Source organism: Pelodiscus sinensis, chromosome 26 (assembly GCF_052426305.1).
Source record: "Pelodiscus sinensis isolate ZL-2025 chromosome 26, ASM5242630v1, whole genome shotgun sequence".
NCBI lineage: Eukaryota > Metazoa > Chordata > Testudines > Trionychidae > Pelodiscus > Pelodiscus sinensis.
Genome location: NC_143077.1, coordinates 4,465,017 through 4,488,153, shown reverse-complemented (window position 1 = coordinate 4,488,153; position 23,137 = coordinate 4,465,017). Strand labels below are relative to the sequence as shown.

The 23,137-nt window shown below is 44.5% G+C and overlaps 1 protein-coding gene across 1 annotated transcript in view; it reads right to left on the bottom strand.

Annotated features, from left to right (window-relative positions):
- Positions 1-3,169: 3,169 nt before the first annotated feature.
- KPNA6 (karyopherin subunit alpha 6) overlaps positions 3,170-23,137 on the bottom strand; it is a 44,133-nt gene continuing 24,165 nt past the window's right edge. The window contains exons 6-14 of the mRNA XM_075908964.2: positions 21,930-22,061; positions 21,073-21,161; positions 19,018-19,117; positions 17,671-17,834; positions 15,543-15,621; positions 14,350-14,475; positions 13,434-13,561; positions 11,358-11,536; positions 3,170-10,175 (exon numbers count right to left, since the gene is read on the bottom strand). Of these exons, the coding sequence (XP_075765079.1) occupies positions 9,988-10,175; positions 11,358-11,536; positions 13,434-13,561; positions 14,350-14,475; positions 15,543-15,621; positions 17,671-17,834; positions 19,018-19,117; positions 21,073-21,161; positions 21,930-22,061 (1,185 nt within the window). The 3' untranslated portion in view covers positions 3,170-9,987. The remainder of the gene's footprint in view (positions 10,176-11,357; positions 11,537-13,433; positions 13,562-14,349; positions 14,476-15,542; positions 15,622-17,670; positions 17,835-19,017; positions 19,118-21,072; positions 21,162-21,929; positions 22,062-23,137) is intronic.

Sequence of the window (23,137 nt, the reverse complement as noted above, 5' to 3'; positions counted from 1 at the left end):
CTAGCCCGGGGGGGGGGAGGGGGCAGGGAGCTGTGAGGAGAGGGGGGCAGGGAGGCACTAGCCCGGGGGGAGGGGGGCCAGGGAGGCACTAGCCCGGGGGGAGGGGGAAGCTGTGAGGAGGGGGGCCAGGGAGGCACTAGCCCTGGGGGGAGGGTTTGAGGGGGGGCAGGGAGGCACTAGCCTGGCAGGGGGAAGCTGTGAGGGGAGCAGGGAGGCACTAGCCCAGGGGTAAGGGGGGCCAGGGAGGCACTAGCCCTGGGGGGGGGAAGCTGTGAGGAGAGGGGGGCAGGGAGGCACTAGCCCAGGGGGGGGGGGGAAGCTGTGAGGGGGGGGCCCAGGGAGGCACTAGCCCCAGGGGGGGAGCTGTGAGGAGAGGGGGGCAGGGGGGCACTAGCCGGGGGGGGGGAGAGGGGGAAGCTGTGAGGAGGGGGGCCAGGGAGGCACTAGCCCCAGGGGTGGGAGCTACTATCTCCAGGGGGAGCTGTGAGGAGAGGGGCAGAGTGTAAGGGTGTGAACAGGTAACTGGTTACCAAATAGGCAATACGCGATAAGGCTGAAGCCCACTGGCTAACAGTTAACCAGTGTCCAGGAGCAGCCTCCCGCTCGCAGGTGGGCAGCTGTTCCAGGCTCATAGGCCCACTGTGTCATGGGCTAGGCCAGCAGAGTTGGCAGCCCCACGGGCTGCTCCAGCCCAGCTGAAGTGGGCCCTCACCCAGGATCCAACTCAGTCACTTAACTGGTTTAACCAAACATTTAATTGGTTAACAGATTAAATGGGATTTTACATTCCTGCCAGGGAGGCACTAGCCAGGGTTGGGGATGGTGAAAAGAAAGCTGAGAGGAGCAACAGCTACATGCATTAGCCTAACTATTGCCATGACTTTGAACCATAGTCTCTGCCCCCACCCACTTTAGGGAGCAGCAGTGGTAGCTTTCTTTTGTTGACATTTTTCACAAGTAAGAGGGCTAGTCCAAGGTAGGTGGAGGATAGCAGGGGCTAGCCTGTCACCTTAGAATTTACCTACACCCCAATATAGATTCAAGTTCCCTAAGCTGCACAGCCACTAGAGGGGCAGTCTGAGTCTGGAGCAAGAGAAGGCCAGGGCTCAAGTCAAGAAACTGGCCTAGTGGAAACAGCCCAGACGTACTCCTTTGGCCTTTTATAGCCTTAGCTACTTCACAAAGTAAGTTTGAATTACTCAAGTGGCTGTTAAGGTGTTTAGGGAATAGCTGCACCTTTCCTACAAATGGGGAACTATACCATTAGTTATGGTGGAAATCATATTCCTCACCTTTTACAGGTTGAGTCTGCAATAGTAGTAGGCTGAATTGCACACTTGGATCCCCACAAACCAAAGGAACAGGTCTGGCTGCACCATACTGCTTACTCAAGCAAAAGTAAACAAGAGGATAATAGAGGGTCACATTTTGTCTGGAGGAAGTTGTGTATCATACCCTACAGTAGAAACTCACAGTTACAAATAGCTCAGGAATGGAGGTTCATAAGTCTGAACAAAACAGGGTTGTTTTTAAAGGTTTACAACTGAACTTAATACAGCTTTGAAACTGCACTTTCCAGAAGAAAAATATTTTGACTGTCTTTCAATGAAAGTAGTTTCCTTGTCAATGTTTTTTAAAACTTTTTTTGGTAGTTCATTTAATACATGTATTTGCTTCCTCTCCCTGCTGCCTGATTGTATCTTTCCAATTCCAAATGATGTGTATGGTAGGTATGTTAAAATGCATTTGTGTAAATATGTAACTGCTGTAACTTTCAGTGGTTACATGTTAACATGCAGGGGGAGCTGTGTGTAGGCAGCAGAGTTAACTGATGAGCCTGGCCCTAACTGTGTACTTGGGTACACATTCACATCTCTAGTATATGGTTGATTTGTCTGTTCATTACTGAAGTTCTACTGGGCTCAAAGAAAACTGCAGTCCCAGCACTTAGCAAATTACAGCTAACTCATGGATTAATTACTGCTGGTCTGGGTAGTCTCCAGTATGGTCAACAGTACAGTATATGCATTGTGCTGTTCTAATTAAATCTCCCTGAGAATGAATTAAGTAGTTTAAAATGTAGGTATATTGACAGGGACCTTCTTTCTCCCTTTCCACAGTGCTGCCTACCTGCCATACACAATAGTATGGGAGACAGGCTAGTTAAAGTAGCATTTAACCTCAAACTAGCCCTGCTACCACTGATTTACAGCTAGGAGCGCTTAGACCTTTAGCTGCATCTGCAGTCCCAGCTGAGTGAAAAGGACAACGTAGAATTTGAAGACCGTTTCGATTAGTACATTTTTCTCCTCTGGAGGAAAGAGTGAAATGGGCATAATAGAATGATCCCATATAGCAGTAGATGAGGCCTGGGCTGGCACAGTTCAAATTGTGCTTGCCCAGCAAAGTGGTCTTTCCCCCATGTTGAATTTACACATTTCCAAGCAATCCACCATCAAAGCTTTTGGAGAGTTTTCCTAGCATTTAGCTATGCATTTATGAACAGAATAGTGTGTCTGCTGACAGTGGCCAATACCATCTGCCCCAGAGGGAGGAATCACAACAGGTGATCTCTCTCCTGTCACCTACCTCTAGAGAAACAGAGGCTAGGGGATATTCTTACCCATCCTGGCTAATAGCCATTGATGGACCTAACCTCCATGAATGTATCTTTTTGGGACACTGTTAAAGTCCTGGTCATCACCGCATCCTCTGGCAAGTAGTTCCACACGTTGACTGTACGGTGAGAGAAGGAAAAACTTCCATTTGTTTTAAACCTATTAATTTGATGCCCCCTAGTTCTTCTATTGTAGGAATAACTTTTCCTTATTCATGTTTCCAAACCAGTTTACCAATTTATTATATTTACCAATATATTGGGTGTAAGAGCCCAGCAAATCCATGGATATCCACTGTATAACCACAGCTATTCACATTCATGGCTGTAGCACAATATGAAAACAAGTTTTGTATCTAGAACCTTGCAAATATCTGCAGCTCATTTTTGCAATGTGGATATAAATTGCGTCCATGCAGGGCTGCCGGTGTACATGCTTTAGCACTGGGATGTTCTGTTCATATGTGAGCACCCTGCTGGTATATTTCAACGCTGCTGCTAGGATCACCCAATTGACACTAAAAATAATCCAGACAGATTTGAGCACCTAGGTCAGCTTTGGAACAGACTTTTTATTTTGCATCTTGTATCTATTACAGTGTTGGCAACTTAGATACATTTTCAAGTCAATGTGTATAGATATCTTTTATCTGTACACATCACACTAAAAGCAAGTGTGTATCCTCACAAGGCCTACCAACCCAGGTACAGCTATAATGTACCTCCAAAGGGCCACACATTGGAGAAATAGCCAGGATTGTTCAGCTTTTATGAAAGAAATGTTTGGGTTTCTTTTTTTAAAGTAGGTTGAATCACTCTTGGCTGTTGATGGGACTATAGCCTGAACTCCTGTTCCCAGATTTGAACTGGATAAACAGCTGTATACTGTTCCTCCCATTTGTGCCATGCTCACTAGTGGCTGCATAACAACCCAACCATGAACTGATTAAAGCGGTGGGGTGTTAAGGACATAGTACCAGTTCCACACCAAAGGTTTGTTTCATATGAGTTAGTGCTTAAAACAGTTACTGCAGCAGAATAAGCCTTTTAATTGCCAGTCCTAAGGCCTATAAGTTTCCTTTAAAAACCCCTTAAGTTTTTAAGGTTCCTGGATTGTTCCAAGGAGGGATCCAGAGAAGATGAGGAAAATTTACAAAATACTATTCACTCTAATAGTCTTTTATCCAGTTCACTAGTCAGACCTCTAGCTACACATATCCCTTCTCATTACACTAGTCCCAGAAGGCCAGATCTTATATTTAAGACATATTTCATTTAGTTTTGGAGTTTGCATAGACCTGTGCTGGTAAAAAAAAATTAAAGAGTGTACCTTTCATTTATCCTCCCATGTATTACACAGTGAAATGGCAAGCAGGAATCCAGGTTTACTACAGAACTAGATCTGCACCTCTAATGAAGGAAAGTAGGATACAGATGGAGCTCTACCTACTTTAGGGATCTTTTCAAAGTCACCACACTACTTCTGTGTCAGACAGCTGCTGCATGTTTGAGTACAGGTGTGTATTGTGTAAGACATCAAGTACAGACTTAAACCTTAAAATGGAAAGAGGATGTCTACGTCTCAAAAATCAAGTTCACATGATACAGACAGCTTATTTGCTCTAGGTCAACTGAAGAAGCCCAAGCTCCACCCAGTAAAAGGATGAAATCTTAGGCCCTAACTGAAGTGATAAAGTATTAAAAAATTACCTTAACGTAGGGTCAAAGGAGAAGGCTATTCACTCTACTAAAGTTCTAATTTAATTCTAATGCTTTAACAGATGGAGATACTAGAAGTCTGGAATGCTTTTCCCTAAAACAGATTCCAATGAGTAATTCCAAAGGGATCATTCTGATATAAATCAGCTACCTCTCCCCCCACCATCTCCTTAACCTGGAGATGCCTACTCCATTAGTCTGATGCAATTCAGTTTCCAGAATGAGGTCACTGTCAAGAATGCAAGGTCAGCCCTAATGCTACATTACAGCATGGCATACAGGCCTCAGTGCTTACAGAATAGGAAATGTAACCAAGGATGAAGAGATTTAAGTCTGTGCATTTGGCTGAGAAGATTCCAAACTCCACTTGAGACAGAAATGCACCCACTGTGGGCAGTCCAAAGACTATTTTGATTGCCAAAGAATTTACACTTTAGTAAAGAGAAAGTAGTAGTTTGCTTAGGCATCACTAGTAGTTTGCAACAGCTGAAGTCAGTTTGGATTTAGGCCAGTTAACAGAATTTGGACCAATTTTTAGTACTGTACATCTATGTATCTTGTTTTCCATTACTGCAGCTTTATAATCTCCTTACATGTCGGTTCACACACTAATGCAGCAGAAGTTTTACTACACCCATTAAAGAAGGTAAGAATATTCATGCATGCTAACTGGCCTGCTGGATTGTCAGAACATGCCAAGATAGCTGCTGAGAGAAGAGGTTGTGCTGTTTAATGCAGCATAGGATTGAAGAGGCAGGTCTTGAAGCACTTTAGGGGTTTTTTATTCCAAGTTACGATGTGACAGAATAAAGTAATGAATCTAGGATAACTGGCTGACTACTTGGAAAAAGTCCATTGTATCAGTTCTCCAGTACAACACCCCAAACACTAGCATTTAACTGGTGTAATTGCATGCTTGAGGATCCTTCCTCAAATTATCCCTGACAGTCTGTGTTGATATTGCTTTCTCTAGTTTACAGTACTGTTATTCAAGGTAACCTTAAAAAAGGTACTGTCAATATCAGAAGTCCGTACACAATGAGAATGGTAAAGCTAGTTTTTCTAGCTAGCATTCGTTGGGTAATACCGTAACTGGAGATATGCTAAATGCACACAATTACTAAGCAATATAGTGTGCAGGAAGTAAAATAGCCTTCATAGTATTTTGGGAGCACCTAAGATAACAGTCCAGACTCCCAGAAGATAAGTGTATGAAACAAACACCAGACCTACGAGGTTCAAGATGCCCAGACTGCTGACAGCACAAAAGTGGCATTGAGGTTAACTGAATGGGTTCGTATGGTCTGTAGTGCAGCCATGGCATGCAATGGAATACTGCTAGAAAAGGCGGTCATACACTGTTTAAAAAGTAGACCCACTAGGTGAATGCCTAAGTTTTAATAGCTCTTGTAGATCCACATGGAACTTCTGAGAGCTGAGAAAAAATAGAAGTAGCTTACATGCAGGGGAGGGGGAGGAGAATGTTTGTTAAATGCACACCACAGACAAGTGTTTGTGGAGAGCTTATCTACAGATATCAGGCATAATTCAACAAAGGGTGGCATCAGCATGGATTCTTCTGTACTCTGCAAGAGCAGCAACCTAAAAGCCAAACTTGTTCCCTACTATCAGGCATAAAGTTCCAATTCAGAAGACAGCATGAAGTGATGCCCTTCTCCCAACATCCGATTGTGTTAGGAAGGTTGTGCAAGAATTTTTTGGTAAACCAATAATCCACCATTTTCCATAAAAGTTATCAAGCTAATTACAGGAAGGAACAATATCTTAGTAGGTGCCTTGGCCTAAATTGCAGTTTCTTTTGGTGCTAAAGGAAGATTTGAGTTGTAATTCCAACAATACTTGACTGCTTTGTGTACGAACGGTTCTTGCTTTCAGAGACAGAAGCAAGCTCTCTCATAGCACCAAGATGGTAGAGTCAATCTAAGCAAGAAGTCATCCTTACTACCACCATAGCTTTCACCACACGTTTTAGGTAGTTGTTTCATTCCACTTCTATTTCGGTCCCCAAAATAAACAAGCCTGCCATTTAAAAAGAGTCTTGCAAAGCAGATCCAAATGCATCTTCATTCTGCAATGAATGGAAGACGTTCCAATGCAGAGAACTACTCCATTTCTTTTACAAGATCCTGAGGTAATGTGTAGAGCAAGAAAAACCTTGGTTTTGCAAGTGACTCACATCAGGAGACTGACTATGGATGAATCAAGATCTTACCTCTGATTTTAGGGCTGCATTTCTATAGCAAAAAGATGGAGCCTGATCCCTAATTTGGCTATCCCAGAAGGATGTATGGTCTTCACACCAAACCTAACAGTAATCTAGTGCATGTAATACTTCAAATGGGTGACGTGTCCCTCATCCGTTAAGTGATCATAGGTGGCTTTGGAACTCTCTTCATACAGACTTCCACACAGAATCGGTCTGTGGAAGGGATACATTAAAGAAAAAAAAAAAAAAAACTCACAAGACCACACAGAGCAAGCCTGATGAGACACAAAGTTAAGGAATAAGGAAAAACAGTGTGGGACTTTCTCCAAGGCTGTCCCCAAAAGTTGCTGCCTTCCCTTGGCTGTAGATCCAATTTCAAATAGAATTGGAATTTCCAGAGACTAGTACATTAAAAATTTAGACACTGAGCATGTTTAACAATCTTAAAATAGATTTTACTAGCTGGAGAACTGCTCAAGCCCATGTCTGAGGAAAGATTATGGAATTTCACTGTCTGCATGAAACTGATCGTATTAATCCTGTTCCAGTGAAGCGCCTATTCAACTGGTTATTTCCTACAGATTAATAGCTTGATTCTACAGATTTAGTCCATCGCACCCACAGGCTTTCAGGAAACCTGGGTACCACATCCAGCCCCAAAGGGTCTTAACACAGCTATGCAAGAGAACAATCCTTTTTATTCACCCACATTCTCTTCCTAGTGTCCATGAAGTGGGGACTTGCTTATGCAGCAATTCAGGAAGGCATTTTTTTAGTTTCAATGATCCCTGTAGAGCAGTTTGCTGTAACATCTAAATCTCTTCCAAATCCACTACTGGGTTATTTGTGAATACGGGAAGAGGAACAGTGCAAGAAAAGGTGTCAGTGCAGTAAACTGATCTTTAGGGTATGTCCTAGATTACAAATCACCATATCCATGGTCATAGGGAACATCTCATTGATGCTAGTGCTGAAAGGAAAGATAGCAGCAATCCCTCCTCACTACACAAAAGTTTGGAAGAGATTCATGTTTCATCAGGGATATTTTTAAAATGGGAAAAATCTCTGAGGCAAGCAAAAAAACCCTCTTGAATGAGAGATTGGACCATTGTAAGTAGGGTGACCTCTGGGTCATTCCACTGTCCCAGAATCTGAATATATATAGTCTGTCATCACAGTGATGGTATTTGAAAACTATCATTCTGCTTAAGGCTTGAGCATAAATCCAGATCTTACTACTTTCTTTCATCAACAGCATAAAGATCCATTAGAAGAGATTTTAAATTTGCATGTTCTCCTTTAACAAGCTATCCCAAAGCATAGTACAAGCTACACAATGAATCTGTTTCATAAAAGCCTCAATACAAGAGCCTTCTCAGCAGCTAATCCAAGCTATAGAGAATGGACAAAGATTTCTCCCCACTCTGTTTAGAGGAAAAAAAAAGGGGGAGTGGATGCACACACTAGTCAGAAGCATGAAGTGAGCCCCTGGGCTAGCATAAGAGGCTTGCTGAGTTACCTCAAACCTTAATACATTATTTAAATACAATATTCAGTTTCATTCTTCACAGGTAAATGAAGGTTCCAATGTTCATGTGCCTGCTAGGAGTCCAAGCTCCCCGATAGGCTTCTACAGCTCTTGCAGTGGCACAGCACTCTAGTACACGATGGCTAAGCTTTCACACGTGCCCCACAAAGTTATATTTAAGATTACATAATCCACCCCAAACTTGTACTGCAGCAAGTGATAAAGGAACTTTTACACGTTTAAAGATCACTCTAGCCACAGCCAGCCATCAGTCAAATGCACAGATGTCGTTTATTTTTTTAAATGTGAAGGACTTGTGAAATTGGATTTCTTGATTTCATACAACTGGCACCAAGCTTGGGTTTTTTTTTTTTTTTACCCTCTTGAAATTTCTAGTCCCAAAGGCGTCAAAACTTGCACTTGCTTCAGACGGCAAGAACTGGGAAGGGATGTACAGGATGAGAGTCTTCTGGACACCTCAGTGAACAGTGTTTTTCCCCCCTCCCTTCCCTCAAATCCCAAAATGAATTGTGTTCTCCATAGCCTATTGCATTTCATATCACTCTTGGCTAAGTAAACTCAATCTGGAAAAGGAGTTTAAGACAAATCTATGTTTGCTTGTACAGTACATGAGTAAACAGGAAAAGAAGCAGGACCACCAGTGAGTGAGTTCATAGACCATCATTTCCAGGTGTACCTGCCTCACAGTATTCTATTTACATAAATTACAGAAATTTCATATATATTTTTCTCTGAAGCCCAATTAGACAAATATCTACCTATATATAATATATAAAAAATACAGAGCTTTGACTCTTCCTTTTGAAGTAAAATGTACATGATCCAACTGTGAGCAGAAAGTAATCCTGAAAACTCAGGTCCTTTGCTACTGGAGTTAACACCGCACACAATGCTCCTGTCAAGTGTAGCTATGCCCTCCTTCCTCCCACCCCGTATAACAATCCACCCCACCCCGTCCATTCAGAAAAAAATCCAAATCTTAATACGTTTTCATGAAAACAATTTTCAAGTAAAGATGAAGATGGGTTGCTCCATTTCAACAGTTCTGTGACTTCAATCAGTAGCAATGCAAGTGGAGCCCATGCATGGCAGCTGTGCTTCCTCTTTTCAAAGACCACCTAAACAGCTGCCCCACCTCTTCACAATTACCATCTTTGGGGTTTTGTTGCTTTTTTTTTTTATAAATACCAATAACAGTTCTTCCAAAAAATAAGAAAAATAATATTTTTAAACAAAGGGAAAAAAATCCTTCCCCAGGAAGAGTCTTCCCACTTCTCCTTTGTCCATTTACAGTATGTTTCAAGGGGAACTTGGCCCATGTCCAATGGCGCGGTCCACTAAAGGAGAGCTGCAAAAAGGTGAGGGGCTAAACTTTGCTCTTGGCAGATTTAGAGTCTTTAACAAAAAGAGTAAGATGTGCAAAAAAATTAAATAGATCAACCCTAGCTTCCAGGATTAATGTCAGAAGAGAATGCTTAACTTGATTTTCCCCCCCCACCCCACCCCACTGAAATTTCATTTAAGTACCCGAGGTAACAAATGACAATATTTTGGGAAAGATCACCACAAATTAAAACTAAGAGGTGCAATTTGTTACCTTCGTGTCCTTCCTCCACCTTGGTGCCTGCTTTAAAGACATGTATGCAGCAGCAAAAAACAATGAAACCAAAACTGTAAAAAACAAAACAAAATCCCCTTCTTTCCATGAGAGCAAAGCGTTGCTTCTAGCTGTTCTTGAAGGAGGAATCATTTCCTAATGGGTGGCGTGAGTGTTTGCGCCTTCCGTTTGTAAGGAGGGGAAAAATGGGACAATAACTCTGGCTGCTCCCAGTTGATTTTGGGCAAGTTCATGGTGTTCTTCCCCCTCTGAAGAGATTATAGCTGAAAGCCTTCCATAGGGGCCTCAGGCTGCTGGAAGATGAATTGTTGCTGGTTCTCATCTACCTGGGGAGCCAAAGTTGAGTCGTCATCCTCTACTCCAAAGTAGTGCTCAATCAAATCAAAGGCCTTCTGGTATATTTCCTGGTTCTCATGGCTCTGCAGGAACTCTATTTTATCCAATCCTTTTTTTTGGGGGGGAGGGGGGGGGGAGAAAGGAAAAAAAATGCAATGTGTCAAGACTGATCAGAACATCCATAATGTTCCCTGCCCTGCATATATCCTTCATTCTTTCAACTGTTTGGATTATACTCAGGACCACCATTTGTTCAGTCTTCATTTTGTCCCCAGAGAAGATTCTAAAGCAATCTAGCTTCGTTATCCAAAACAGCATCTGGAATGAATCTGTGTGAGGTTAGAGGGTCCAATTAAGACTTGGGGTACGTCTCCATTGCCACACTTTCAAAAAAACAACGAGCACTATTCTGAAAACTTTGTCCATGTCTACACAGCAGGCAGTTATTTCAAAATACGGTCAAGCTGGAGGACTTTACTCAGACGCCTGTAACCCTCATTGTATGAGGAGTAAGGGAAGTTGGAGGAAGAGTGCTCTATTTCGAAATAAGTGCTGTGTAGCTGCTCCCTATTTTGAAATAAGCTCTGCAACGGACATAGCTCAGTTTGCATAGCTTATTCCCAGTCAAGCGCTGCAGTGTATACACCCCCTTAGTAAGGGGATGAGTTGTTCCTATTTAGACATACACCACAAATCTGACATCTTACTGGCCAGGTCATTTACAATGCACCAACACTGCATGAGGCACTTCCAACTAAAACTGAAGACAGGTCCTTGCCCGAAGGAGCTCAGAGGAGGAAGTAGGAAGAGAAGTGACAAGAGGAGACTGATCTCTCCGGGACAGAAGCTGTGCTACTCTTGTTTTTCCACTTAGTGCCAAGCACACCTTTGGGCCTTATAAAAAGAGTGATTTTATGCAAGTGTCTTGTTAGTACCCAAAATAATTCTACAATCATTTGTTTTCTTGAAAGGCAGCCCTAACACTGGTCAATTATGCCAATTTGTGAGAACTCCAACTATACCCTCACTCTTTGATTCCTTGGACCAGAAAACTCTTGCATTCATTTCCATGATACTCATCCTAGGTCCCCATAATCACATACTAGGACAAGCCACAAAGAGTGTGTTTATACAGACTAACTACTGTGGTAAACTGCAGTTAATCCAGAACCTCTAGCATCCCTATCAGAAGTTTGTGGGGACCAACTCTTTCAGCAAGAGAGCATAAAACAACCTCCAACACATTTCCTGCATTACTTCTTAAGCAGCAAAGACAGGGAGAGCCACTTACCATAGGCTTCCTCAATAAGACTGCAGTAAGGGTTGATGCCTGTACCACTTTGCTTGGCCTCCTGCTCCCCGAGCCGCAGGATATTCTCCAGGCCATTCAGGGCCACTTGAACAATCTTGGAGTCCATGACAGTCAGCAGGTCACACAGAGGTTTAATGCAGCCTAGGTTTACTAAGTACCTGAAAAGAAGGCACAGAGAAGGTAGCTTTCCTTCTTGAGAAACTGAATGTTTACATAATGTTGTGGCAGGGATCTAGGGAGGCATTTAGGTTTAGGCAATATTTAAAATACAAGTTTCCCTAACAGGTAATCTCTTTCACCATTAGCTCTGGAAGCTGGGTGTTTAAATTAGACCCTTGAACCACTATCTTGAGTGCTAACAACTAGGGCCCTTATTTATAGTGTGTGATCATTCTCCTCCCTTTGAAGTCAGAAGTGGCTTGAATGGCACAAAGTAAACTCTGAAACTGGATTATCTGGACCACTTGTTTACAGTCACATGCAGCATTTATATCCCAACACAAGTCTTCGCTGGAATTAGAGATATGAAGATATTCCCATGGCTCTTAAATTCAATAGCACATCTTTAAATGATTTAGCCTATAATTAACCAGGTATTTATTAATTTTTTTTGCAGTATCAAAGAGTAATACCCCGTATCTGTTTAAATTTAAACTTGCACAAGTTGTGCATTACCTACACAATACAGCAACAAAGTTAAACATCACTAACAGTACATATTCTACATTCCCCTGTGTAAAGCACACAATATTTGCAAGATCCTCTAACTTTGCCAAGCTGTTGCTTCTATTAGACCCACATCATAGAGTTTTGAAGCCAAAGACCTGTTTCATTCAAAACACAACAGAAAGGGGTTTAGCCCAAGAGCAAGTACTGATGGATTAGGAAGTTAAGTGCCTTACTGGGTTTTGTCTGGTATCAGACAGAGCGGGCACATATGCATATCATGTACATGATGCAGACTAGACACCTCCAGATTTAGACTGCATGGCCAAGGTGCTGAATACTTGTGAGTATTTAAAAATCTTGTGCCATGCAAAGGATGTAAATACAGTTTATACTACATTTGAGGTGTTTTATTTATAAAAAAAGTTACACTATGAGATAGCTCAGATATTTTCCTCCCCAACATGCTCATTTGTGCGGCTCTCTCTTGAATCACCCAGTCAGAAGTGGGATACCCAATTGGTATTTACACTTGGAAGGATTAGCCATGCAACTGCTAGGAAAATTGGATGGGAGTCGCATTTAAAACTCTGAAAATGCACATCCAAATATCTACCACCACAAACCTATTGTGTTTTACCCAACTGTATCCTGTAGCACAGGGGTCTGCAACCCATGGCTCTAGTCAAATCTGGCTCTTTTGCCATTCCCAAAATACATGCAGCTTTTTAAAATTAAAATGAAAAATTCAAAATTTGAAAAACACATCATTACTCATGCAGCTTGAATGCAGCACGAACCTGAATTTGACTAGTTATGTAAGCTTCAAAGCAATGTGCAAAAAGATGCAGTAGCAGAAGTCTCAAAGTCTGTAGGTTTCATTTATGTTATTAATCATGTCAATTAATATTAAAGATGTATATTTTCAGTCATGCAAATGGGCATTCTTTGTTGACCGCTTGTTTGAATTTTAGTGTAGTTTGGCTCTTTGGTTTGAAAAGTTTGTCAACCCCTGCTGCAGCACTTTGGAACTGACAGATCACACCGATGCATTTCTGGCACATCTTCTACATAGCCTTAAAACCTGCCTGTCATTCCCATTTGTCGTCTCAATGGTGACTACAGAAGCAGCATCTGTAAGTTATCCCTACATGAATGACTTTACCAAAGTGTATTCTCTCCACTGAAAGAACTGGAGTTTAGTGAAAGCTATAAATACTTGCTGAATGTCCAATTGCACCTCGGACCGTCTCTGAAGGCCAAGTCAGCCAGAGGATTTGGTGGATGAAGGGATGGCCCCAAATGCTGATGGCAAACTGACTGTACAAAGCTGCTGTAGCTTCATGGAGTCAGAGAGAAAGTACAGATAAAAAGATCCCTGCCCAGTACCTGATCTGCTCTGGGGTTCCGCCTGATGTTGCATTTGTAATGGCCCAGGCGGCCTCTTTTCTCGTGCGGAATTCTGCTTTCTGTAAGATTTCAATCAGCACTGGGAAAATGTTGGCATCTATGACTGCCTGAGGGGAGAAGACAGGAGCAATGTTGAGAACAGGCCAAGTGACTCAAAAGCTAGCAGGCTCTGAACAAGAGCCAATAACCTTTTCTGCGGTCCCCATCTGCTCTCCCTACCATGTCCTATACATTTACCCTTGAAGAACTTCATCTCCTATTATTGTACTAATATCACAGTGACCAAAGACCTCCTATGTGCATCAGTTTGGATATAAGCCCTTAGAAAGGATTGTTAAAATTGAATGCTGTACACCATTTGAAAGGCATTATTCTAGGTGTATATCTGAACTTTGGAACCACAATGAAGAGTCAGATTAATCCCCACCTGCCCATGCTCAGTGATTAGACATTTACAGCTTATTTCAAAGCAGCATCTATTTGGGGGCATAATTAGACAAGTCTAACTACCACTGTGGGGGCAGTCAAGTAGAACATTTACACTCCAGGAGGCCCCTGATTTGCGACCGCCCGAGTTCCGACCCACCCGCACTTACAAAAATGGTTGCAAGTGCGGAAAGGGCCAGACACCCGACTTACATCCTTCCGCCCGAATTTACCACGGCGCATGGCGCCTATCGTAAATGAGTTAGGATGCCCCCGACTTGCGACGCTTCCCCCAGAACGAATCACGTCGCAAGTCGGGGGACTCCTGTAATTGTACCTGCAAATAACCAGAGAAAAAGGGAAGTCAGGATAGAAAAAGAGGCCTTTAAACACCATCACGTAAGCATTGTTTTAACAGGTGCTCCAAGAATACTGCAGGTGGGCCTGGGAAGGATTCTAGAGGCTGTACCTGTATCTGAGCCCTGTTTCCAGCAGTGATGTTAGAAATAGTCCAGCAAGCTTCCTTCCGGATGGACTCTTTGGGACTGCTTAATAAATGAAGCAAGCAAGGCAGAGCTGAGCAGTTCAGGATCACCTTAAGAGAAGAGTACAGGTTAGGGCAGGGCTACTCAACATGCGGCCCATGTTACGCTTTGGGTTTATGCGGCGCTTACACACGGCCCGCTGGCGGGATCCTCTGAACATGAGGAGGCGTCTCCCAGGCAGGGTGAGCATCAAAAAACACAAGCGGATGGTCTGGCTGGCCGTCCAGGGTACAGGGTGTTGACATTTCTAGTCCCCAGGGAGGAAGTGCTGGGAGCACTGGGGCATTGTAGGAAGTGCTTTGTATTTATGCCCGTCAGTGGGAAAGAAGCTATTTGCATATATATGCAACCACACAAGTTGTGGCCATCGGCATGTGCTGTGAGTATCACTGTGGCCCCTGGGGCTTCCAAAGTTGAGTAACCCTGCATTAGGGGGACGACACCATTTGCCTTTGTGCACTTCCATATAGCAGATCCCTGGATTTTTATGGGGAGGAATATTTTCTTCAATATTTTTTCAGGAATTCCTGCCACTGACCAAGGTGTTCCATTAGGAACAATAGGAAACTGCCCCAGTCCTTCCTATCCCAGAGAGGCGTGCTTAGGATCGGACATCCCAATTCAAGTGGTTTTCAGAAAGTAGCTGTCTGGGGGTACGGGAGGCAGAAGGAAGACAAGCTTCCTTCCACTATACCCTGCTCCTCACCTCCAGTTGTAGCAGAGCTCAAGGAGGGGGCAGAACGTGACACCCCTAGTTCTTTGGTACCGGAAATGAGGCGTTTCAGCGACTGAAGTCCTGAGACTTGCCTCCCTACACAAAAGCTTTGGCTATAATGAGATGTTTTAGGCACGTTTTTTCACAGGAACCAATACATAGAAGGCATTTTTGTTATGGCTCAATTGGTCTTATGGATGACTCCGCAGGTTGAGCCATTCTGTTTTGATAAGGGTGGGTGTTCTAAGCTAGATTTCATCTTCCAATGGCAAATCTAGAAATCTGAGTTCCCATACATCATGAAAGCTTTAATCCTTCTCTGAAGGAGGATCTGGACTTTTATTTAAGCCACTTTAAATTCAGCGGGAGGGAACATTTGAAAGCTAGTTGCATTCCACTCACCTGGGTTTGGATGTCATCACCTGTCACAATGTTGCCTACAGCTCGCAAAGCTGGGGAAGCCACTTTATAATCATTGTGCCTGCAAAAGAGGTAGGAATTACATCAGGCCAAACACACCAAGTCATGTGAGAGAATTTTTTTACCTCACATTTAGATAAAAATCCCACCTTCATAAGCATACAACAGAATGTATCCAAACCAAATACAATCCTTGATCTTTCCGTGACAGAGTCACTAGAAGAACATTCTTTATCCTCTTACAATAGTAGGTGTATCAAGGACCATTTCTTGACACCTTCAAAATCACCCCAACTTTAGTTTTCCATGCCCCTCCTCACTGTAGAGGCATCCAGTTAACAGTAACCAGAACACTCCAGAAAATCCACGTGTTTTTCAAGCCCCCAAGTGGCAATGCAAATGAAAGACATGCATTAGACACCACACAAACTCAACAGGTCTACAATTGAGCACACTACTACAGACAGTTCAATGGGTAAATATTAAAGGAGTGTCAACAAGAGACAAGTTTATTTGGAATGTGCTGTGTTTATTTTTCTAATATTGCAGTAAAGCTAACAAGATTACTTTAAGCTGCTATACACAAGTTAAAGCAATGGTGGGCAACCTGCAGCCCATCAGGGTTCTGTGTGGGGCCCACGAGACATTTTTTACTGCATCCAGTCAAAGCACTGCTATGGTTCAGTTGGCGCATCCCACAAATTCTAGGCCCACAAGCGCAGTGAGCAGAATTACCCTTGTCATGAACAGGACGAGAGCTGACCAAGGGGTTAACTCAGGTACCTAGCAAAGGTGTTGGCCCCCTGGCCCAATCGAGGTAGAGGGTTGGAATTTGAATTGGATATAGGTTGCTTGCCTGCTTTCTTTGTGTGGGAGAGTTAAACCAGGAGTTGAGAAACACAGAAGGATTTAAACCCAGGCAGGACTGACATACCCTCCACCCCCACCTCCCACCCCCACCTCCAACAACCAACCCCCAGGGTATGGGAGCAGGCTGAACAAAGAAAATTAGAAACCACAACTAGGGGAAAGGAGTCCAGTTGCGTTCAGGGAGATTTTTCTTTATTTTGTGGTTTGGTTTGAACTGCTCTGTGTAAATCTATGCCTCCCCTCCCCATTTACTACCATCTAAGCTTTGTGCCAAGACTTCTGTTTAATTTGTTTTCCTTGGGTGCTTTAACATCTAGCAACCAAGTCTGCTTTATCAAGTTTCTCTTTTTTTTTTTTTATAATGACACACAAACCACTTCTTTTAAGGTGATGATTTGATTGTGTCCTGCAAGGTCTGTCTGAATCTGCAGCCTCTGAGGAGTCAGCTGCCGGAGACTGCAGCTTGTTTTTCCTTCTTTTCTTTTTCAAGCCCTTTTGGGGCAAGAGCGCTTGGGGGGGGACGACTCCTGGGGGTGGTTTCAAGTGTCCATCCTTTCTTTGGGGGGGTCAAAAAGCACTTGGTGGTGGCAGCAACTTCCCCAAAATCTGTGTATTAGGATTTGGGGGAGGGGAGGGTGGCAGGAGTTGTAACCAGTGCCTGTAGAAGCAAGGTTTTGAAGCTCTCTTGCAGGCCACCACCTTCTGCATTCGGAGTGCCAGAGTGGGGAACAGCCTGACAACCTTATCCCGGGAAACCTTGGTTACGACAATCTTGCAGCCCACTGAGATGAAGAGCCACACATACAGCCCTCCTCACTAGCCTAGGTCATCCATCAGTTTAAGTGTTAGAGGAGCAGGGAGTACACTACCTTTGTTTAGCATCAGTACCACCTCCTTTGTCCACTCACTTGTTAGACTAGCTCTCAAGACCAGTACAGTCTTTGTGCAACACGCTCTTCCTAGCGTAAAGCACTAGAGCTACTCTTCCAGCACTACACACCAAGATCCTCCTTCCCCACGTCCGACAGACCAACACAACCCATGTCCCACATATCCAAGGGTAACCGAGAATCCCTGTGACGCAAGGAAACTAGGTTTTCTGCCCACTGGCCACCCCTTTGGAACACAAGTGCTGTGGTGAGCTTTACCTTGATAAGCAAAAAGTTAATGAGACAAACCCATATTCACATGGGCTGCTGAATCCAAGGTCTTCACCTCTTACTCACGGCAGCACACTTACATTAACAGCTCCACCAGTCGCCGACACACCCCAGAGTCTATTACTGCTTGGATTTTCTCATTGGGGCCATCTGATAGGTAGGAGAGTGCCCAGCAGGCATCTGCCAGCAAGTCAGAGTCACTGCTGAATAATAATCGGGACAACACCGGCAAGCAGGGAGATACCTACAGTACAAATAACCGCAGAGAGAGTGAGTTTAGAAAAGGTTCCTTGACAAGAAGCAAGGCAGCTTTGTGTGCAAGCACTACCCACGTAACACCATCTTTGGGTGGGTAAGGTTCTCATCTGTATTTCTAAGCTCACCACAAGTAATGGCACTAAGGAACTGTTTATAGTAGCCTCAAACAAACATTTCCATTCATACATTTGAGATGTAGGACCTTATATCTACTGTTCCGGGACCAGTAGTCAGAAAGTATTGAGAGATTGACACAGTAATGGTAGTTTGGGATAGACGTTTCCTACATAGTTGACATCCCTTGTAGCAAAGGCGATTCAAGTTATAACGGCCTCCCCAACATTCACAAACCCAGGATAAAGGGTCATCCCTCCTCTAAACCAATATCCAGCTATCATCTTTTACCCTTCTTTAGAAGATGAGACCATGCAGCTTGGAGGACAAGCTCATGTAAGACGACCACCTTGTTTCCTTTGACAGCCCTGAACAGCCAGTATGGTTGACACAGCCACCCCACCTTACTCGGTAACTTGCCTAAGGGTGCATAGCCTTAGAGACTAATTACTGATCACTGCAGCTTCTCCAGCTTTATCAAGGGAATTGTCAAGTAACAGACCTTAACACTACACTTAACCAAAATATGGAACAAAGGTCCTCCAGGCCTGCTTAGTTATCATGCTGCTACTGACCATCTCTTTCACAGGACAGTGGTACCAATGGAAGGGGTAGAGAGAAGAGAAGGCCCTCCATAAGTAACTCTTGTGACTGACTGCTATATTTTGGTTACAATTTAGAACTCAAAGGTTTTGAATTCTCTACCAAAGAAAATGGAACCTCACCTCTGGGGCAGCCTGCATGACCTAGACCTGAGGTCTGACTCAGGCAGCCCAGCAGGTAGACTGCCAAGGAACCAAGGGGTGGAAAGTTAGCAAGAAATAGGCAGGTTACAAAAGCTGCGTAGTAGCCCTGGTTCCAACAGACCCCTGCCTTATTCCCAGCAGAATATATTGTCAAAATTTAGCCATCTCCGTCAAATGTTTAGACTGAGATCAGCCAATTCCAACAAATGCTTCGTCTGAAGGTTTCTCTACAGGTAACTGGCCTCGAGGTCTTGATAGAGGTTAAGGGGGAACCCTGTTTCCTTTAACAGGAAAGGAGTCATTCCTCACCTTGTCAAATTCAGGTGGTGGATTCTTCCCTCTGCACAAGTTTGACAAGGCCCAGACGGCATTTCGAGTCATTGTCAACCTGGTGGACTTGGTGAGGAGCCTTTAAAAAGAAAAAAAAAGTTAGACTTAACCTGGGAATATAACTAAGGATGTGAAGAACTAGTCGCTCCCCCCTCGCCCTTGCTGCTTCTATCCGAAAGAAGAGGGGGTACTTCAAAGCAGCAGTGCTGCATGGAGCCCAGGATCAGAGGAGGAATCCCCCTGCCACTGACCCTGGGCTCCCTGTGGTGTTGCTGCTTGGAAATGCCACAAGGAGCCTGAAGCCAGGCTCCCCGCGGCGTTTCAAAGCGGCAGTGCCGCATGGAGCCTCAGGGCTGTTGCTACACTTCAAAGGCGAAGGCGCCCTATCAACAAATCGAACAGTCGATGCAAAATGCATTGATTATTCCATTAGTCAATGACGTGCAATTTAACATCCCTAGTTAAGTCAGTTTGAGTTGCCTTGACACTAGCACATGATTCTAAATGAAGAAATGTGATAAGAGTCCAGGAGGTTAGAGACAGCTGCACCCACTTGCTAAGCCCAGGTCTGAACATTCAGATCATGCTAATGTTGTATATTTCATGAGTCTCACATATTGACCATGAAGATAGATAAAATGTAGCTACCCTTAGGGCAGAAATAGCAGTCTAACAACACAACCGCTCTACACTGGAAGCATATAATGTCTCTAAAATTCCAGGGGGGAATTTTGGCTGGCAGAATGCAGTTTCCCAAAATTGAATAGGATAGGCACAGTAAGCATCCGAAGACTTATAGAGGGGTCTCTTGGGATCACGAGCGACCACAAATGATCAAGACCTCATTTTAGATCTCATCTGAAGACTTCAGCAGCTTTAGGTCCCCAGAATACTAGCTCAGTACTGACCCAGGAACAGTGCCAGCAGCAATACAACCAGTGCCACTTTTTCCCCTCCTTCCAAGAAAAGCCTCTAGACTACACAACTGTATGCCAATTATGGGGAGAGATTTGAAAATGCTTTGAGTAAACTGGGATGTCCACTGGTGGCCCCCTCATTGCCAATGCTGACAATAGGGAAGATTTTTTTCCATAAAGTGGATTGCAGGAGAGAAAGCCTCTTTTGAAAGAGCTGCCACTGACATTCAAGGGTGGCCACCACCTGATAGTTCAGCGTTGAACTGGGATTGCTGAGAACAAAGCTTCTAGTTTAATGGGCTGAGAAGTCCTTCCCACCCAGCTTTAAGACTCTTCATGAAGTTAGAATGGACAAAGTGGGGCTTCTCACATTGACTATGATCAGCTCTGTGTGCCTGTCACCAACCACCACCAATAAAACCAATCCCTTAGCTCCCAGGTAGCAGAGGCACCTGCTGAGCCTCTAGAAGACTCAAGTCAGCAGATCCTGCAGGAAAAGGCTGTTGATTTGCCTGCACCATCTGTGGCAGAGCGCTGATCTTGCTACTGAAAGCAGCACCAGTTCCCCAGAAGAGGACAGGGAAAATGTAAACAGTTCTAAGTAATTAATAGGACTAGCACTCTCTGGATGAATTTCCCCATCTCTAGTGTGCTAAAGCGGCTGTCAGGATTCTGTGTACTGAACAGTGGCAGAGGGCACAGTGCAAAGATCTTCTTCTCTTCAACCCTAGAAAGACCTCAGCCTAATAGGTTCCTGAAGCATATAGTGTAGGGTATCCCCTTTGAGTTCCCTGAACCTACTGCGTATGCAGGTCTGAACAGCTCTGCAATTTCAGAATTGGCTGCCTGTCTTACTTGGCAATAGATGCCCATGACAGGTGAACAGCAAACATAAGGATGTGCGAGGTGATTAGCTATCTAGCAAGTCTTGACATGCTGCATCAGACACTGGTCTGATGGCCTGTACACTGGCATTGGATGCACTAAGCTGACTGAGCAAACACTAACGTGCATTGTTAGGTAGTTCTGTTCACCCAACTTGGGCACCAAGAGGATGCTCTGCTTTAGTACAATGGGGCTTTAAGAACTGTATTGCCAAGTGTTCATGGCTACTCACAGTAACAAGGGAGGAAGAATAGCGCAGTCGAGGACATAATTTCTACACACAGAGCTGTCTCCAGCGATGTTCCCCAGGGCCCAGACAGCCTGGAAGGAGGAAAAAAAAGCAGTTGTATCAGCATTCACACAGCTTCTGAAGAGAGGAAGAACAGAGCACTGCCCTAGGAAAATGTTTCTAGGACTCCAAGTAACTAGGCCAAACCAACCGAGCTCCTGTTCTGAAGCCAGTTGCTAAACACATTCGTGCATGTTAAGCACTTACAGCAGCAGTTCTCAAACTCTTTGGCCCGTGGCCCACCCCACTCAAGACAAGTCTTTCCATGGACCACCAGCCAACCACCCATGACGACAAAATGGCTGCTGGGGAGGGGGTCTGGCTAGAAGGGCAGGTGCAGGGTTTCAGCGGGAGAGGGATGAGGGGTGTGAGGTCTGGGCATGAAGGATGAGAGGGATATGAGGTGCTTATCAGGCTCCATGCCGCCTTCCACTTCCAGGCACTGCCCCCACTGTTCCTACTGGCTGGGATTCTGGCCAATGGGAGCAGCAGGGAAAACCTCTAGACAAACGGTTTCCTGTGCTGCTGTTTTCCCCCAGCTGGAGGGAGGGAGAACAGCAGCACAGAGCTGCTTCTTCCCCCCCCGCCAGACTCTCCCACCCACAGCGGGAAGCTGGTGCTCCAACCTCACAGCAGGAGGGTGCAAGGTTGAGCAGCAGCACAGGCGCTTTTCAGCACCCCCTCCCCCCCCAACAGTGACCCACCTGCAAGATGGTTGCAGACCATTAGTGGTCTGTGGACCACACTGAGAGCAACGATGATGCTCAGCCTATCCCCTGAAAAGAGTGAATGAAGCATACCTGTTCCTGAACATCCTCAAAGTCGGAGTTTAACAGCTCTATGAAGATAGGAACTGCTCCAGAATCAATGACTATTTTTGTTTGTTGGGAGGTTCCCGATGCAATATTCGTCAAAGCCCACGCCGCTTCAAACTGAAACAAGCAGATCAGTAGCAAGTTAGAAAGGAGCCGCACAATGGCACAAGCCCAACAATGCTTACCAGAACACAACACAGGCTGTTGAATTTAGCCTGTCTTGTCTTCAGGAGGGTGGATTGTTGTACAAGGCAACAAGCTTTCCTCCCCAGTCTGGGAGGAGGACTGCTCACCCGGGGTATGTCTACACTACAGAGAAGATTGAAGCTGCTGCCGCCAATCTTCCAGGGTTCAAGTTAGTGGGTCTAGTTAAGACAGCTAATTCCAACCAAGAGGGGCATTCCGGTCGATGCCGATAATCCTGCTTCCACAAGGAGTAGGGGAAGTCAAAGGGAGAGTATTCTCCCTTCGACTTCCTGCAGTGTGGACAGCGCCAAAGGTCAAGTTAAGCTACTTCGACTTCAGCTACACAATTAACATAGCTGAAGTTGCGTCTTAATTCGAACTGGTCCCATAACGTAGCCGTACCCACAGTTTGCTAGTTTCTGGTCCAATGGAAGGCAGTCCTAGGGAAAGCTACAGCTTTTATAGGGGTGCAGTGGATTTGGGGTTAGACCCTGCCCCTCCCTCACACACCTGAAGCAAAGGGAATATCATTTTACAGATCTGACACTGAAAAACTGGAACAACTGCATACACTTGTCTCATCTCTCTGCCAAGTCTGCAGCTCACTTCCACTTTTGGCAGTCAGGCCTGGTAGCACTAACTCAACGCCTATTCAAACCAGTCTTCACTGAGGAATGCAGACTCAAGGAGGCCCAGAAAAGTTCCCAATCCCAACCAGATCTTTGTAGTGGGTGGGAAAGGAAGACACTGTTCTACTCCAATAGCCAACGCTATCCTATGCTACCCCGGATACCAACGTAAGTTGTGGCATTTATTGCTCAGTCCCACTGAGGCGAAGCTGCACATGTTGCTCTTCATCTCCCTTCACTGCCCTGTTTGACAAGCAGCTTGAGAGTGGGGAGGGGAAAGAACCTGTTTTAGGTCAGGGGCCACTGACCCACAGAAAAAGCAGTTGGGGGCCCATACACCCACACAAAAACCCATTCTAGCCTAGGGATGGGACTGTT